This window comes from Athene noctua, chromosome 2 (genome assembly GCF_965140245.1).
Source record: "Athene noctua chromosome 2, bAthNoc1.hap1.1, whole genome shotgun sequence".
NCBI lineage: Eukaryota > Metazoa > Chordata > Aves > Strigiformes > Strigidae > Athene > Athene noctua.
The window spans coordinates 163,677,348-163,697,252 of record NC_134038.1 but is presented as its reverse complement, the minus strand read 5'-3'; the positions used below and the strand labels follow the sequence as shown (position 1 = coordinate 163,697,252).

Sequence of the window (19,905 nt, the reverse complement as noted above, 5' to 3'; positions counted from 1 at the left end):
ATGAGCCGCTCCATCAGCTTCCCAGGTACCGAAGTCAAGCTGACAGGCCTGTAATTTCCCAGATCATCCTTCTGACCCTTCTTATAGATGGGCGTCACATTGGCCAACTTCCAGTCACTTGGGATAGTCCTAATCATTTATCAATTTATAATTTATCAATTATCTCCCTGCTGGGATTTTTCTGATTATACTGTAGTATCCTCCCCTTAAGCACGGTCATTAAGAAAAAGCTTTTGCTTCATCATTTCTAGTCAGCAGGGCTAAGAATACACACAAAGATCTTGAGGCACTGAGGTTATTCAGTTGGGAAGAGCTAAAAACCTCGTGAAAATAAACTCTTCCAAGTTCCCGTGCGTGGTGGCAATCCCACCCGCAGGATTTGTTGACAGCCTGGTGCGGTAGTTAGGGATGGGGTTGTTAGGGTCTGGCGGCCGGAAGATATCGCGCTGTACGGAAAGATAGGACCCCTCTCCTGACAGGCAATAACGCTGAGTTTACGACGTAAGCAGACGGAAGTGACGCTGTCGACCCAAGCTGTATAATGCTGTGTTACACACGAATAAACGCCATTTGCCATCCACCACCTTGGTGTCTGTGTGCTGATGGCCCGAGCGGCCTGGGGTTGGTCGCCGTGCCGTTCTTCCCAAACCAGGTCGTCACGCCTCATGAGGCAACAGCCTGGTGCTGATGCCGAGCATAGTGAGCTGCTGCTAACCCTTCTGGGTGTTAGGGCTAGCCATTTATTTATTTAAAAACACTTCCTGATCTTAGATTTTTTTTTTTTTTTTTTTTTTCTTCTGGTTGCCACAGCTCCATGAAGAAGCTCCATTTACAGCAATCTGGAGTTTTCACTTCTGAGCACCGGATTCTTACAGACACCTACCACTGCTAGCCCAACATCGTTTCCAGACAAAGTGGGATATCTGGAGACGCCCCTCCCCTGTCCACCAACCCTTCAAAAAAAGACAATTTAAAAAAAAGTAAACCACACCAGCAGGTACTATCTGAAGATATTTTTGGTTCTTGCTGTTCCGCTTTTCTTCTTGTCCCTTATCAAAGGACAACGACAGAGATGTGAACTAAGCAGCAGCACCACGAGACATTCTCACCACTGTAGCAGGAAACCCTTTTTGCAGGACGAGGTTGTGAGTCAAGGCACACACCAATATGCTTAACAGTCAAGCTCCAGACTTTATTAGAGAAACAAGTCCTTATGTATTCTTGTACACTCTAAAAATAACAGCAAATCCGTGTGTTCCTCTCGTGCACGCTCATTTCAAAAAGCGGTTCCTCTCAGCACTTTCGACAAGGAGTACTTCTCGTGAGCAGCCGGTAGGTAAGTTTCTGCTTTGTTATTTTAAAGATTCCCTTCTTATCTGTTTTACATTGTCAGCGCCGCAGAAGCTTTACGACCCGGCATACGCTCCCACACATCAGCATTTCTTCAGAATATTTTTAGCCATGACTAGAAGAAAGAACAGTTAGAAAAAATGAGCAAATGCTGCTTTATTATTTTAATATTAAATGCTTCTAAGTTGCTCTTAATGGTGACACTGTTGTTTATTGATGTGAATAGGAGATGGAAGGATTTCAGATAGGTCAAATTGTCAAATTGTTAACCGATTTCGAGCAAGTAAGTCCATTCCAGTAGCTGCAAAACTGTTGAGAAACTATGATGAGAAGAAAAGAACCTGCAGCAAAACAGTCAGGAGTCTCACTGGAAATAGTCTACCACATCGCTGCAGGTTAATCCAATGAAAAAAAGAGTTGGCCTTTCTGCACAAGGCCTATCACCAAAAGGGAAGTGATGAAATAAAACTTTGGGGCGAGCAAAAAGCCTCCTCTACCAGGAAAATATTTACTGCTTTTACAATGAAGTCAGCATCATCTTCATTTCCTAAGTTCTATACACGCAAGAATCTTCTCCCGTCTGCTGACTATCAACTGACACGCGTCACAAAAATACTCGAGGTAAAGAAAGAAGCTACAGTCCAAGAATGAGGTCTGAACAGCTTCTGTGCATATGAAGTTATGGAAGTGTACCAGGCAACTGCTGACATTAAGGCCAAAATCAAGCCCTTCTGTGACACGCTTCAATTACAGCTGAGAATGACGGAACTTTTTACACCAGCGTTACAGACCGCACGGCAAGAACTTCAGTTTCAAACACGCTTTCTGCAACAGTGCTGTAAATAGCTTTGTCCTATCATTAACAACAATGATTTTCAACAGAGGGCTAGAAAAAACCGTTGCCGATTTAGTCAAGAGGCGATCAAGGCTAGGAGACAGACAGCCCAACCTCTGCTGCTTTCTGAGTGCAATAAAGCACATCCGCTGTTGTATGCAGAGGTTTAAGAGAACCCAACATAAAGGAGACACCGTGGCTGCTTGCTAAGAGGAATGGATTGTTTTCCTTTGAAACAGATGTTATTTTGTAGGGGGCCACCTCTGCATGACTGCAAGAGAGGGAGACAGCCTGTCAGCTGCACTGTGGTACCTGGCAGTGGCGACAGCCTAAACGAATCCGTGTTGCGGTGGCGGTGGTGCCGGCCAGCCGCTGCATTTCAGCCCACTGCTAGCGATCGCTTCAGACACGCTGCAGATTCCTGGCAACTGTGCAAAGCTTTTCAGTTGCAAAGGACGAAAAGGAAAGTTGGGCTGACTCTAGGCTGTAGAATTCACCTGAAGAGTTTATTACATTTCCCACAGCACTAATGACTCAAATTAATAAACGTTATCGGGCAGTGCAGAGAGTTTTAACGGTGTACGTCCATATCCTGCTGCCCTCTCAACCACTAGGGCTTGTGAGTTGTTTGGCCTGGCTACTCTGCTCTGATGCAGCTTGCACCCTTAGGCCTAAATCAGCTGCTGCTTGTCTGTACCACTGCAATTAGAGTTCCAGAGTCATAAGGAAAGTAGCTTAACACAACCTGAGAAAAGGCACAATGAACTGAGAGCATAAAGCTCCCCAAGTTGTTCTCCCTCATCTTTCTGCTCCAGTTTCTCTCGATACCAAGCCAGAGCTCCAGTTCAGAAAGGGACTGATGTTTACATGCAATCACATCCCAATTGCTCTACGGAGAATCTTTTCTTCATCAACCTTTTTAAAAATAATCCATTCTCATATTTATAAGATGTAATGATTTTTTTCAAGCAGTACAGTATGTCTCCCATCAATCTGACATGTGCCTGTCCAAAAAAGGAGCTCAGAGGAGCTACTCTCTTAATAACGTAGGTAACTCTGTGCACATCTACTACTTACAGATGAGATGGCTACAGTCAGATCACAATAACTTAGATTAAGAAATTACTAAGATTAATTATTAGATTAAGAAATTAGAAAGGACAGCTGTGTGAAACCCAAGACGTTTTTGATCAGGACATGCAGCGCTCTGAATGACAGTATCCTTAACAACCAAAGGGCTTGGAGCCTGCAGAAAACCTCACTGTATGTTCTAGACAAAACTTAAGATGAAGGACCAAAACCTGCTGGATGAATTCAAGTCTCTTTGGTGTCAGAAGTTGTGAATATCTGTTTTAGGAAGACCACGTTTCGAGTATCAAAAAGCTGAAGGGACTGAAAAATAAGGTTCATCTCTCTAACCTCTCTTTTGGCCAACAGAGAACTCAAAATGTTTCCTAAGTATTGCTCTAGCTTGCCAAAACAAAACAACCACAAAGTGCCATCTTTCTACCTGAAGGTCAGAGAAAGAGAGCATTAAGAGAAATTCCTGTCCGGGATGCATGATACTTACTGGAGCTGCAGTATTACCAGCATTTCTATCATTTTAAAAGTGTTTTGAATATTTAAGATGGCAAGACTCTCAAGCCTGCTAAGTGTACAGGAACATGCTGAAGTATTTAACACTTTCCTCAGAATTGATACTTCAAGACGAAATGGTAAAAAATTTTGTTGATGTTGTTTCAATGAATCAACGGGACTTTAACGTAACTACTTCAATTGAAATGTAAGAATGTTCAAACTTGTATTTTATTCTGTTTCTGCCAGTGCTAAACAAATACATATGCAAGGCCAGCAAGAGAAACAGAATGCAATTCCTCCTCTCAGTTCAATTCCTGAATATTGTACTAAGCCGACCCACAAAGAGGGGGATCACAATGTTCACTCCAGATACAATGTAGAGAGAACTATTACTGCAGGTTTTCTCTCAATAAAAAATCGCTACTATACATAAAATCCCAACAATAACACCAAAGAAATGTTTATGTTCATATATTCTTTGTGTTTGCGTCTGCTTCTCAAACCCAAATTCACCCGTCTGGTAAATACTGAGCAACTGTCACACAGTAAGAAATGTATTGAAACTGGGAAAAAACCCAACCAAACAAAACCTAAGTGAAGCGCTTAAGACTCTTGTTTTTAACGTGTCCTGGCCTAGAGTGATCCTCACATATTTTGATGTTTTTTCAGGACAAAAATAAAGCAGGCTCTTCGGAATAAACCTCAAAAACTACAACCAAGAACCAAGCAAACAAAAACCCCAATCTTGTGAGGACACTCAAGATACATATCCTACTTCAAACACACGTGTATCAAGTGATGGAGCTAGTCACTTTTCTACTCTACAAGAAAAATGGCTTTTGGTTTAGCCAGAAATTTTGTCACAGGGCTGAAAAAAATCTCTCTTGACATATTTTTCATGAAAACTGGTTTGACTCCACAGAAACTTCTGAATTTAAGAAACACAAATCTTCTGTCAGATTACTTTTTTGATTAGAAAACCCATCTACAGAATAGTAGTGATGACTGAACTTGCTTTGTTCTGTTGTACCCACAGCTACCAGAAATATGGCTTAACTGACGATAAGAAGTACTAGTTAAGAAAATACGCTTCGGGGGGTTTTTTCCCCCTCACTTTTGCTACAAACTCAAACCTACAGCTGGAATTTGACATTCCACTGAAGAAGAGGGAAGGAGGGAGAAAAGGAGTTTTCTTTAATGTGGACACAGGGAAAAAGGAGACTCAAAAGCAAGTTTCTAATTCCTTATTCTTGCAACCTAATCTCTTCATAAACTTGGTTTACTTCTTTAACTTACCAATGGTCGAGCATCTTCTCGTTCTAGTATCTTCTGAGTCTGATCTTCTGGGAACTTTAATACTGCTGTTATAACCTTAGCCATTGTCTAAAAAAAAAAACCAACCCAAAGTCATCTATAAGTAAATCAATTTCATATGCACTAAAATGCTTGGAAATGCATTTAAAAATATATTTGCCCTCAGTTAAAATTTGCTACGAGGTAATCAAATTGGTATGAACACGCAGCAGGGAAGAATACAGTCACTTTCTATTGTAAGAACTCTGTCATCTTCCCTTACCTGTCTACATCTAACTTGCCAAAGCTAAAAGTTGTAGTGCTTTGAGAATTATTTCTGCTGGTTGGTTGTTTAAATATACTTCCTCTTTCGATCATACCAACTTTCCAACAAAGCTTTCCTAAGTTGTTGTAGGAACCAGATCTCTATCTTTTCCAATTTATTTGTTCTCCTCTCAATATCCATCATATTTTAGGAGCCTGATTGCAGGCAATGTTGTAATGGCATCTTCTCGTTAAATAGAACGTAATGTCCAGGGCAAATAAATACATATATGTGTCTGCAAACACATACATGCATATAAATGCATACATACATACATTTATTATATAGATTTAATTTAATCAAAGCAACTGAAAGACAGAATCAAGACCTAAAGCCAATTTACTTCAGCACTGATTGTTGTTAGTTGCTCTTATTAATCAACTGCAAACTTCAGTAAATCAGAGTTAAAAGGAAAAAAAACCCGCAGAGATTTATAATGCAAAGTTTTGAGGCATGTATAGTAATGTTTTGAAGTAAGAAATAACCTCAATGAGTGAAAAAGGTTAGTTAAAGTTTTATCATCCAAAGAAAATGTTTGTGTTATGACATACAACTTCTGAACCTGGTCAGTCTCTAAGCATCAGTATTGTTACAAGCTAGTAAAATTCCAACTTAGGAATGATTTCACAGGCTTGCAGCATACAGTAAGAAGCCTACTGTGCAGGTTTTTTCACTGCTTTGAAGGGTAAATGAATACTATCTAGAGAAGGTATACAGATGAGGGAGCACTAAAAAACATCTTTAAGCAACAATTAAAGAGATATTTCATCATCTTCAGAGCTACTAAAAAGCTAATATTGTGCATACCAGCTTTCACAATAGCACTCGAGTGACGACAGGACTTGTGTTAATAGACCCATACCTACCTGTACAGGTTTTTGTCTCCATCGGTACATCGGTGAGAGATGTGACAACCCCGCTCCCCCCGCCACTCACCTCGGCGTGTTGACAAAGTTACTAAGGTATGGATCATGCCTCTTTGGGAAAAAAGTGTGACAGCCTATCGAATGCTGTGCCAGTAATAAACAGCATGTAAGGAATCACAAACACATGGCAATTCAAATCCATACAGCACAGATGTAAAACTGTATTCTAGCCTCAATCACGTGTCACCATATACAACTTCCCATACCTTTGTCTCACGACCCATCATATACTCAAAAAGCACTTTCCTCAAGTATTCAAACTCGACAGGCTCCTCAGAGAGGGAAACGTCGGCATGGTGAAGGTTTCCATCTGTGTAAACAAAAACAAGAGAACATTTATACTGCGAGTCACTCATATGAATCCAAGTTTCACCAACGGCAGGCAACTGGACAAGAACAAATGCTGGGTTCTGCACCTGGGATAGAGTAACAACAAACACCGAAAGGGGTCTGGGGGTGCTGGTTGGCAGGAGGCTCGTCAGGAGTCAGCAGTTGTGCCCCGGCAGCCAAGAGGGCAAACCGCACCCTGGGGATTCTCTGGTTTGGAGAGGAGGAGGCTGAGGGGCGACCTCACTGCTCTCTGCAGCTTCCTGGGGAGGGGAAGGGCAGAGGGAGGTGCTGAGCTCTGCTCCCTGGTACCCAGCGCCAGGACGCGTGGGAATGGCTCAGAGCTGTGTTGTCAGAGGTTTGGACTTCACAGGACATTTCTCTCCTGAGAGGCAGGGCAGGTCAAACCCTGGAACAGGCTTCCTGGAGTGGCAGTCAAAGTCCCAGGGCTGTCAGTGGTTGAGAGTCATTTGGACAATGCCATTGATACCTTAGCAGTGAACTGGTCAGGCCCTTGCACCCATCACTGTACGTCCCTCCCAGCTGAAGTAGCCAACTATCAGTGCCCACGGGAGAGCACATGAGCAGTGCACGTCTGCTTCTGTCAGGGTCCTGGGGGTGCTCACAGGCCTCAGTGGCCGGGACCGGCCTCCCCGGGACCCCCGGCCCCCCCGTCTCCTGCCAAGGGCCCAGGGGACGTGTCTGAGCTCAGCCCGGGGCCTTCAGTCCCTGCCCGAGCGATGCTGTAGCTGTGCCCGTCTCTGCCCCTGTCTCCCGGGGGGCTGGGACCTGCTCTGCAGAGAGCTGCTCTCCTGGGGGGACCCCTCAGACCCGCCTCAGAGCTGCTCCTGCAGAGCGCTCGGCATAACGCGGGGTAACTCTGCTGTTCTATTCCCTGCGCGCACCATGACTCCAGTCACGAGGAGACGGTTATTTGCCTGAAATGCCAGGGGATTTCAGCTCCAAAACCACTTTCAGGGACACATATTTCAAAGATTACAAGGGGAACTGGGATTTTACTTATTACTGTGTCAAAGCAGATCATCTTGCAAAGGAACTCTCATCACAAGAAGAGTCAATGTCCAAGCACGTAACACAAGACAGATCTGTAAAATCCAGTATTGTTCACGAGCTTTAAAGTCATAAAACGTGTATCTAATTAGCCAAGACAAATGGGTAATTCCTCCCTATCCACTTTTGAGTGCCACTGCTTATACCACTCTCCCCAGAGAAAGCTTAAGAACTCCGATATAGAGCTCTAACTGCATGACATAAAACCAAACCCCAAACAAAATGCTCTGTGACTCCCTCATCTGAAATCACACACCAGCTCTGCTATAACAGAGAAGACAAAACGGGGATAAGATGCCATAAAAGTATGATACAAGTGTTTGAAAGAGACTGACATTTTAATAAATTGTCTAAACCAAAGCGTATCTTTCAAGCACACAACTTACTTGTGATGAAAACAGTGTACTTACCTCTGTATGGTGTTGCAACGGAGGTGACGTTCACATTCTTCTCATAGTTTTTCAACTGGTCTTCCAGTACATGAATCTAAATAGAGAACAGTCAAAATGATGAATGGTGTTCACAAGCAGCTAAAATAAGCATAATTGACAGTTTTCGGTTAAACAGAATCTCCTTCGATGAAATCAAAAGACATTAAAAACTGTGTTATTAAAAACTTTCCCTAAACTACTTAAGGAAATGGGTGTACATGTGTATATACACACGCAGTATCTACAGCAAATGTTACGCACGTATATGTATTCACATATATATGTACACCTGTCTACTCTAAACACATAAGCATACATAAAGAAAACATGACAAAAATGCCGTCAAAAACACATCAACAATTAACCTTTCCTAAGATTTTTTTTTAATAGATGGTCATAGTACTCTAGTTAAAAATCCTCAATACCTGGCGTACTCAGCTCCTTCTATTTACTCTTAATTTGAGGTGGTTTTTGGGGGGTGGTGGTTTTTTTAGAGGTTTTTTACATCAAGAACCATAGAATCTTACAAGAGCATCTTCAGAACCAAGTTCGCTGCGAGCTCCTGGTTGAAATGTTACTGGAGCAAAACTATGTTTGTCTGCAAGCATCAAGCAGACAAACTGTTCCCTTAGAAGTAAAAAGGAAAGCTCTTAGCACAGAAACTATGCAAACAGACTGCATCCCACATAGAACAGAACCTTACTTTAAGGGCCGTGGTGCCTATCTGGACAGAGCCTCAGAGAAAGGAGCTAGGGAGGGAGGCTGACCTATAAACACTGTATTTAAATCCTTCAAAAACAACCACCACCACCACAACTCTAGTAAAGCTTAAAATTTCACTCACTCGCTTCCCTCTTTTCCACCTGGAACACAAACTGTTCAGGGACCCAAGGACCTAACCCTAGCACATTTACTAAGTAATCAGAGCTGGAGCTTAAATTTAGTGTTCTTTCATCAGCCAGCTCGGTAATTTTGGCTTTGTCCTTTTCTTCAACTGCTTTCTGCTCACTGAGCTGTTCCTCAAGTCCTGACTGCTCTTTCAGGGCCTGATTAAGATCACCTTCCAATTTCTTCAACTGTGTTTTCAGGTCACTTTCCTTATCTGACAAAGCATTCACCTTCGACACTGACTGCCTTAGTTGTTCTTGCAGTTCCTTCAGGGACTCCTCCCTTGTCACCTGCTCTCCCTTCAGTCGGGTTATTTCTGCTCTGGAGCCCTCCTTCTCAGCACTGCAGGTGGCAAGTTCCTCTTTCAGGTCTCCAACTTCCTGCTCCTTCTCTTGCAGCTCCATTTCATGCTTTTCCTGGAGCTCTTCAACCTGCTGATGGAGTTTCTCTTCCCAACTCCGGGTAATTTCTACCAACTCCCTCCTGTGAGCCTCAGCAAGACTCTCCAGCTGCTCTTTGTGATTACATTCTAGTTTTGACACAGCATCATTGATTCCAGCTGTGCTGGCATGTGCCATTTCCAACATTTTGGCATTGAATTCGCTCTCTTTCTGACTGAACTCCAATTGCTTGTTTTCAAGCTCTTTTTTTAGTTTAGCTTCCTGCTCCGCAAGTTTCTCCAATGACTGCCTGAGTTGGTTGAGTTCCTCTTTGAGTACCTCCTCAACTCCTTGAATAGACATTGCATGCTCTTTTGACATAACTTCAACCTCTTCTTTGTGCCTCTTCCTCTCTTCTTCCAATTCTTGCCTTGCTTCACACACTTTACTATTCAATGCAGAGAGCTCTTGTTCCAAGTCATGACGAATTTTTAGTGCTTCTGATAGCTCAGAAGACAGTGCTTCGAACTCTGCTTGTTTCACATCAAGTTTTTGTAACGTTTTTTCATTCATCTCTTCTATGTGTGCACGGAAAACTGTTTCTTTCTCTTTCAAAATTGTAGCTATCTCTTGTTCTTGTTTCTCTCTCATTTTTTCCATTTCAGTTACTTGTTGTTGCTTTAAGATTTGAAGTTTTTCTGTCCAAAGCTTTTCCTGCTGCTGTTTCATGTTTTCCAGTTCATTCTTGTGTTTTTCAACTATATCACTTATTTCCTTATTGTGCTGCTTTTTTTCTTCTGATTGCTTTCTGGCCTCTTCCAAATACTTTGCAAGAGAGCTTTCCAGTTCAAGAATCCTCTGTTAGAAAAAAAGTTTTAAAAGAATATGAATATTCATAAGGCAGCAAGATCAACTTTTTTCAAAATCTCACCAGGTTCACATAACTACAAGTAACTTATTCCATTATTTTTAGTGAATATTAACTCTTTATGGCAGCCTTTCATTCACCTAGTTTCTTCTCAGACTTGCTTCCATTATGGTTAGTTATTTAATAAAAGGCTTTCTCTTTCCTTGTGGTGAAAACACATACAATAAAAGCTTAGAAAGAATTTAACTAATACAAATAAAATAATTCCTGGGACATTTATGAGATACACATCCATATTTTCTTATTAAGCTAAAGTGCCAACACATAGGATGAAAGACATCAGGAGTCTACACGAGTACTACCAAGCTTTGTACACACCTACTGATTTATCTTAATTCCACACATCTCGTGGAAATTCTGCTGTCAAGGTAAAATGCTTCTATAGGCAAAACTTTCAAACTAATATTAGGGAGTGGCGGAATAACGTACAAACTTGCATTGGCAGATAATGCAATCTGACCCATTACATAAAGCACGGGACACTTCAAAAATTTAAGCACATTTTCTTATTTACTCAAGGATCTTTGTAAGTGTGTGTACGCTAGCAGTACCCAGGAGTTAAACAGCTTGAAGTTTAACTCTCCTGTAGAACATACATAAAAATTATGCAGAGGGATACAAATTAATGTATCATGCCATGATAGAAAGTGAATGCAGATGTGTGTTTTTTAAACACTGTGACATTAAAACAACCCAGTCGCAACAAATCCACAGTATCTGTAAACTGTCACACTGAGAATATATACTAAAAGGAATTCCTGTAAACATCTACCCCTTTGGAATCTTTACTCACAGTTCTAGAAGTCTTTACTTCTTGATGCATCCTCTGAACTTTCTTGTCACACTGTGACTGTATTGCTTTCTTCTGCAGCTCTAATAATTCTAAAGCTAGGGACCCTTGCTCCTCTTGTTCTTGAAGGGCTTTTAAATACTCAATCCGGTTTATTTCCTGTATCAAAAATTATGATTAAAACAATAAATACAGTCATCACACCTCCAAAAACAGCAGAATTGAATATTTACAAACAAGTTAATAGGAGTCATACACTAGGCACACCTGTATTTTCACCACAAGCACAGAGTTTGTATTTCGTCTGTGTAAACAAAACCGTTACAAATCACTTCCATTTTCTCTTCTTGGGGACCATTCGCCTTTCTATGAAAAACCTAATGCAATCCAGCCTTCCATTTTGTTTTGTTTAGCATGATTGACAGTAACACCTTAGAGGACTAAAGGTCTGTTCTCACTTGCTTCCATTGCTAAATTATTTTCAAGCTTCTAGTCCTTATAATTAAAAAATAACCTGAGAAATAGGTAGGCAAAAAAAATAGTCAGGAAGAGACTGTCAAAGTCCCTCAGTCCTACTCACCAGCCATCATGGAGGAGCACAAAAGAGAATCTACTATTTGTTAGGTAAAATTACATGATCTAAAGTGGATTACAGCTTGTGAAAAAGAACAAAGAATCCAGTGATTCCTCCCAGCCTGGCCTGGAAGGAAATTCTTTTCTGAGGTCAAACACTATGAAGAGTTAACCCTGCTCACATAATACAGCACCATCGGCCACAACGATACCAACACTTTTCAAGTAACAGCCTCATTCTTTGAACCTCTTCTACTCTAGTTGCTCTGGCTAATCGCCAGTGATCCAGAGGAAGAAATTTTTAAAAAATGTCTAACAAAAGGAGTTTTAAAAATAAAAGAAGTCTTTCCCACAAGATGCAGCTGTTAGTGAGCAGGGAGAGTGATTAACTGTCATTATTCAGCCTGTATCACCACAGCTGCTTTCCCTTCATGCTGCTGAAGAGGCTGTCTGACCTCTTTGACTTTTGGAGGACGCTTTGTATCTCTGAGAGCAGAAGGACTCTCGCTACAGAACAGGGTCAGATTAAGACTTCTAGTTCCACCTCACACTCAGAGAAACACCTTTCTACACATTGCAGGGATACTCACAAGAGCTGCCTTCATCTTGCCCTGGAACGCCTTTTCTTGGGCCTGTAACCTCTCATTTAGCTCCCGATCTTTGGCAGCCATTTCTTTTTTGTGGCATTTTTCTAGTTCAGCAACACGCTCCTCTGAAGACTTCTGTCAATCAGTCAGAAAAAAAATGTCACATTCATATTCAATAACACTTTGTATTATTTCTCATGAAGAAAAGCAGTGCAACAGAGAGAGGAAACCGGAACCATCTCTTTGCTGCCTTTGAGTATCAGTCACTTGAACGCTTCCTACTGAGCCCTGACAGGGGCTATTTTCAAGCTTGAAGTTGTCCATCTTCCTTCTCAAGTCTTTCACAGCTCTACCAAAGGAAACACCAGATCTTCTAAAGACTCATCTACCAAGGTGAACTTGTGTGTTTTCAGTGTCAGTGCAAATGTGATCATAAATTGGAAAAGGAACTTCTGTCTCTAGCTTTCCCGGCATTCTTGTTATTTCACGTGCCAGAAAGTCAAGTGATGATACCCTATGTAGCCAGCTATCTACAATCTATGAACATGCTTTATTTAAGAATAATGTAATGCAAGGAAGTTCTCCCCCTAAAGCATCAGTGTATTCTCTTAGAAAAATTACTAACATCACAAATGCCAACACAAGAACTGTCATTTACAGGTGTTTTCATTCACTGATTTTAAACTGTTAGAGAAAAATAAAATCTATATGGGGAGTTTTCTGTTCTGTCTTAAGTAAATCTTTAACCCTAGACATTAATTTTTATAGAACTTACTAAATCGAAAATTTTATGACGTTATGATATACTAATGTATTTTACAACTATAGTTTAATTGTAATTGAATTATTAGATTAAAAGCCAATAGTACAGGGTGAGTCTCAGCTTTTACCTTCATAATCTCAACCACCTCTTGTTTCACTCTGATTAACTCCCGCTGAAGATTTACCCTCTCTTCCTCACTTGCCTTTTCTACTGCTTTGATTTTTTTATCCGTTTCTGCCTGCAGTTTCTTCTGGGCTTCCTCTGCCTTTTGGGCAAGACTCAGAGCCCTCTCAAGCTCTTCAAAAGCTTCAAAGAAAAAAAAGTACATGATAGTCAAGAAAGATCTATGTCCCTTTTGCTCTGTTTATTTCACTCTGTGTTCCCCTCTGATGCTCTGGAGTCAGTCCCAGTACTTGCCATGAAAACAGGACAGACAAATTCAGAGGTTCAGTTCGTCAGTCTTACATGCTATAGTCCAGAAGCACACTCCCGCACGGGAAACGTCCTGAACCCTGATTCTCAGAGCCCAGATACTTGAATTATTTCCTAAGCACTACAAAAGACATGACAGAAAATCTCTGATCTGAGCCTTCATATCATCCTAACGTACAAAAATCATGGCAGATGCTGAACAAAGATAACTGAAAGATGCATGTTCACCTCTGTCCCTGTCTTTCTATGCAGGATGCCAATGACACATTCATTATGTATCAGCATTATAATGTCCCTTGCTCAGTAATCAAATAGACGCAATACTGGGAGTCCCGTAACTCCAATAACCTCCTGGTGTGAGGGGACACTTAGATTACTCAACAGCATGAATATCAAAATGGATCTTTGCTTTTACTTTTTCCTGGGGAGGGGAGGGGTAGTCGGTGTGTGTGGAAAAAAAGAGAAAGTCTGGCAACTGGTGTCCTCTCTGAACTCCAGGCACAGGTCCTTGCTTATGGGGGACAGAATCTCTTAATCATATTGAGTGGGGAGAGTAAAAAAAACCCCTTCCATCAAATACAATAATTACAATACTGTCCTCATTTCTGACAAAGGCGAGACGCATCAGACTTGAATTCTCATGAAAATTTAGTCTCTTTGAAGGGTTATCCTGTCCTCTAGCTGCCACGCTCTTTTCAAAACAACTGTCTCCTTCCAGGAAATATATCCTTACTATGACATGTTCAGCCCTAAGTATTGTTACTCCATCATCAATAACAGCAGGCTTCTTTCCCAAAATTCAACATCTCTTCAAAAAGCTGCAATACCTACCATTGCTTCCTGGTTCCACAGGAGTTTCTGTGCCGACTTCTTTTGTTGGACTTTGAACTTGTCGTTTAGATGGGACAGTCGAGTCAGGCAGTTCAGTGCGTATCTGACCATTCTGTAACGTCTTTTTCAGCAATGATACCTAAATAAAATGTTCTTTTTGTTAGAAAAACCCAAGGATTCTAAGTAGATCATGTTTTCCTCTTCAGAACTAGAGAGAGTTAAATAAATTGGTATCAGCGAGTAGAGAAAGGAATAATCTGGCTGAATTTTTGTAGCATTTCAAAAATCAGAATTGTTTCCAATTCACAAAAATAGTTTCAATATGAGTGGAGAAGAAAAGACCAATTAAGCAAAACACATAAATTTTGCCGAACTCAAACAACTGCCAATGTTATGTTCTGGATAACAAAGACAATACAATGTAAGCACATATCAAACAATCACATTTAACACGAGTGAGATCGTGCAAGGGTATCCTCTACCACGAAGATGCATTTATTTTCTAGATAAACATAAATTCTCAAGAAGCTCAACAACATCGCAGCAATTATGAAAAGACATGGACATGCATGATAGGAAATATGTAATTTAAAGCAAAAAAAAAGTAGGAAGAGCAGTTTTAAAGCACATCTGTTGGGTAAGGTATCTCACCTGAGTTTGCAGGACACTAATAAGTTGATCCTTTTCTTCTAAGGAAGCATCAAATTCCTCTTGGAGATGTTTCCTTGCTTGTTGTGTCATCTGGAGCTCCTGAGAATCATAAACAAACACATCTCAAATGAAACTAACATGGGAATTTGAAAGGTTTATCAAAATACTGTGAAATATTAGAAATGCCTCTTCACAGTTGTGACCCTAGAATACAACCACAAAGTGGGTATTTCTTTTACTATACAACATTCCACACCACATAAGAACATCCCATTATAACACTAGCATTAAACCAGCAGGAGTCTAGATCTAATGCAGAATTATCCACAATTCTTTTGTTCTAAAACACAAGTTTGTGTAGGGATCGCTTCATGCCTGCTCCCAAAAACCCTTCTGGAAGTTGAAGACTGCACTTCAGTAAACTCGGTTCTTCATTTAGCCACCAGATTAAGTCAACTGAAACAGCAGAAATGTCAGTGTCTCTCATGCTCCTCCAACAGGCTAGCACTCTAGTATGACATATGGCACTTAGAGGAGCAGAAAGTTGGCTTTTTCATCCCTCAAAGGGGTCTCAAATCAGCAAGTCAGGGGATGCCAAAGAACTGAACTATGTGGCTTTACTTGCTGCTTAGTTGCATTCATTTGGCTGAACACCTTTAGAAACTTCCTCGACGTTACCTAAATGCATTACTAGGATCTGTGTAATCATAAAATACTGCCTTAGGGAGGTTTCTTCTATTTCCTTCCTGTGCTTTTAAAGTTTAAATATTTCAGTTCCTTTAAATACTTACTGCTCTAATAGAAAAGAAATGTATTTAAATTGATTCACATCTAACTCCTTATTGAGAGAATGGGAACCAGACACATTTCATGCACGCACTGTAAGCAATTTCCCAAACTTGTATTCTTTCTTTTTTTTTTTTCCTTCAATATTTACTTCATCCATATATATCTTCCCAGTGATTTACCCAGGAAATGAATGCTTCTACGACCATTATTCTGCACAGATCGCTTGTATAAAGCAAGCGGCACCCGTAAACGTGGCTTCTGTGAGCCAGGAAAAGATAAAGGACGACAGAAAGGATGAAAAAGCAAACAGGAGACAAAACACAGGGCACTAAATGCTTCCTGCATTGCTTTCCTCTAACTGCAGATCTTGCTTTTATCCATCTTGCTGCCTAACCCTTACCTTCAGCCCTGAATCCCGGCTGCCAGAGCAGAGCCTGATACCAGCTCTGAGATCCGCAGCCGTGTGAGCTGAGCCTGCCCAGCCACGCAGGCAGGACAGTGCTGGGAGCTGTCACCGGGAAAACTATTCCTCTCTCTGCCCAAGCAACTATATCCACTTTGTAACCATGCCTTGCCTCAGGGTCTCAACAGCTACTGATCACGCTTCTGCCTTGCGCTCCTGAGCTTTAGAAGCAATTCCGTCCAAGCCAAGGAAAGCAGCTCAGTGCAACAACAAGTGACAAAGAGTTTTACTGAAATCAACATCGAAATAGTCTTTTTGGGTCCCCAAGTCCCTTCTGATCCTTGTCTGACAAGGAGAACTTGGAAGACTGCTGCTGAGGAATTATTCTTAACAAGAGAAAACTAAGGTAAGCAAAAGACACGTTGACAGCCAGGGACTATTTCACACTGTCAGCTTGGTCTCAGAGAAGACTTAGTTTATTCCTATATGGCCCTCTTAAAAGGAACTTCTCTGATTCAGCATATATATGGGGAAAATGGACTGCACGATGAAGAAAAAGATTTTTTAACTTAACTTCTGATAACAACTTATTACATCAGTGAATGATCTATTTGGTACCATTTTAGCTCCCACAATGGCAATGTACCATTTGATCTGTAACTTTTCTTTTAGGTCTGTTTTACCTCATGCTGTAACTTGGGCTTCTAAAAGACCAAAAACCTATTTTTTGAAGGTCTTCAATTAATAAAAAAGATTTCAATATTAGCTTTGAAGGAATGTTTAGATCTACAAGACTTACAAGAATGGAATTAAATTTTATAACAAATCTATATAGAAATCTACGTGTATCAGAAATACATATATTTTTATATACATATATGAATCAGAAAGGCTGTAATAGCAAATGTGAAAAGTAAGCAGGCACATGTTCAACCCTTCTTCATAGTGAAAAGCTTTAACTCTGGTGTACATACATGCCTTCCAAACTTTACCAAGTACCAATAAGCTGGAAAACCAAACCTACTGGAGCATGCGGATAGAGACTGAACACAGAATGAGCTTCTTTCATTTGACCTTGTAGTGAACTGGAAAAAAAGCCACTGACAAGCCACTTCTGTCAGTAATGCTGTGGGTTTTCCCCTCCTATGGGCTGACAGCTTAGCTTAGGACAGAGCAAGAGCCCAGGCACAGGCTCCAGCTCAGCTGAGCACCACACGCTCAGCACTCTGGCCCCCCGTTCGCAGCTGCTGGGGCAGAAACAGCACAGATCCCAACCAAAATGCTATCCCCATGGCTTACACAATTCACAGCCTGATTACCTGGATCACACCCTGCACAGCTCAAGTAGAAGCTCCACAATTTGTCGGTGACCTCCTCTGAAATCATGTTGCACCGGGGCAGCCCCTTGCAGGCGAGCAGGAGCCTTGGGTACGTGCATGTCCGGATGCTCACAGTCACATCCCTCACCCTCCAGGGCCAGACCCCGGCCCTCGTTCGCGGGCGAGAGACGCCTGACTGCCTGGAGCTCGCCTGCCTTCAGGCACAGGTGGGACCTCACCACGGCCCTGCACCCTCCACAGCAGCGCTGCTGCTCGGCACAGCACACGCCAAAACACGAGTGCAGGCACAGAGAAAGCCCCTGGCTTTGAGCCAGCTGGTACCCAGCTGCCAAGTGAGGTCAGAGCATGGACAGAGAGGCCCTCGTGCACCCATCTCTGAACCGACGCTGCACTGGCTCTCGGGGCAGTGAAAACGCTTCCGTTTCGCATCCTGCTTCACCAAAGCTTGACAATACGGCTTTGGTCAACTTGCCCTTTTCATTTGTTCTGCCCGATTGCCTGTCTTTTAATTAAATTCAGCAGGTTTATTATCAATACCCTACACATTAGAGCTTCTCCTTTTAATTTCACTATAACCTAAGCAGACAACAATCATAACACAACCCACCTGATCTCATGATGCAAATAAACTACGCTACAAATCCATAAAAGCAATGGAGACATTATAATGGAGATCAAGTGTGCAGTTTTTAAAATTCTATCGTTTTTTTATACTGACAGTCATTAAAATTTTTATTTAAAAGTGTCTCTTACTTGTATTTGCCTAACATTAGCCTTTCTTAATGCTTAATAGAAGAGCAACAAGTTGCACAGGGACATCTACTGCTGGATCCAACAATACTCTAAGAACCACACACATTTCTACCTATTTCCCAATGAACAGAAAAGCAGTTCAGTCGGTACGATGAACTGCTCCAACTTAAGAGGATGACAATAAGCTGCTGAATGGGAAACGAGTCAGAGAAACAACCCCATATAAACAAATAAACACAGGCGGTAAAAAACCCTGCTGCACGACAGAAAATATTTTGTAAAGTGAACAAAAAAAAGCTAGGCAGAGAAAGAGCCTATGTATGTGTGGTATAAATATTCAACCAATAAAGTAAATTACCTCTCTCAGTTCTCCAATTCTGCGGAGTGCTTTACCCTGAGTTTGACTCAGAATGTCCTTAGAAAAAGAAAGAATAAACATCAGGCTTATTAAATGTAACTTTATATATAAAGCATAAATAAATCCACAGAATTCTGCTTCAGCAGAAGAATTAACGACTTGAATTTTTCTTTCAAGTCAAGCTCAATGTGGGTTATCATGAACTGCCAACTGTGGGTTGGCAATCACCTGAACTCAGCTGATGCAATAACAAAAGGCTGGATTACAATAGCTTCAACGTTACTTTGACAAACCAGTATTAGCTTATTCCTCAGAAATCACAGCTAAGGAGTCTTCTGTTACACACACACACATAAACAATGCATTGTGTAAACACACACACAATGCACTGAGAATTAAATCTGTATTTGCACTACACATTCTAAGAGGATAAAAAGTAATGCTTACCTGTAGCTGCTGCTTCTCCCGCTGGATAACTTGATAAGCAGACACTAGCTAAAAAACAGAAATCAGGTATAACGTTGATAATGCATGCACTTACAGCTATCACAGTAAATTGCTTAGTTTTATCTCTATCTGCATTTTCAAACTCTTATCTTCATTTGAGAAAGCTCTTCTGACACAAACATACTTAAATTTAATCAATGTTTCCTCCTTCCATTTAGAAAATATCTCCAATGTCTTAAAAAAATAAAGCCTACATGTCAAAACAATAAGGTCATTCAGCATTCATGCGCTGTCTTCCCTTCACTGAAAAGACCTCCAAGAAGAGCCGTGCTTCAACACAGGCAGTCAAAAACCAACCGTATGAGAAAGTTACATCCCACACAGCTACCCTACAGGGGTGTACATTTGTAAGGGTTCACATCCCAGAGACCTGCAGTGAAAGTAGTTTTACACTGAGTGTATGTTAAAAAATACCCTTACAACTCTAGAAAAAAAACAACTCTCTGTAATAACAAAAGTTTTCATTCCATGTGCTCTGCATATACCCAGCAGGCAAAGGAAGACTGGAAGCGGACAACACTTCTCATTGTAAGCCGACAAAAGGACTTCATGAGTAACTGCACAATTCTGTTTAATTAAAAATTTGATCACAATTGCCTAAGTTATCCAAAGCTTAAGTAGCATAATGGCACTTGGAACGAGAATATGCTCTTTCCAAATTGCTGAAAATTTAAAGGAAAACTAAGCCAAAACTCCAAGCCGAGAAATCTTTAAGTCAAAAGATCTCTTCAAAATCCTATTTAAAATAAAAATTTTTCAGAGTTCAAAATTACTTCTAATTTCAAAGTCATACTCA

General features: G+C 41.1%; 1 protein-coding gene across 1 annotated transcript; it reads right to left on the bottom strand.

The window, feature by feature from the left end:
- Positions 1–1,276: 1,276 nt before the first annotated feature.
- On the bottom strand, positions 1,277–19,190 carry LOC141956717 (golgin subfamily A member 4-like). Its single transcript, XM_074897520.1, has 12 exons — positions 19,050–19,190; positions 18,603–18,659; positions 14,960–15,058; positions 14,309–14,447; positions 13,173–13,351; positions 12,286–12,417; positions 11,126–11,281; positions 9,255–10,262; positions 8,116–8,191; positions 6,514–6,617; positions 5,060–5,146; positions 1,277–1,465 (listed from the first exon to the last, which is right to left on the bottom strand). Exons 3-12 carry the CDS (start codon positions 15,047–15,049, stop codon positions 1,445–1,447), a joined length of 1,992 nt encoding a protein of 663 aa, XP_074753621.1. The 5' UTR covers positions 15,050–15,058; positions 18,603–18,659; positions 19,050–19,190; the 3' UTR covers positions 1,277–1,444.
- Positions 19,191–19,905: the final 715 nt, after the last annotated feature.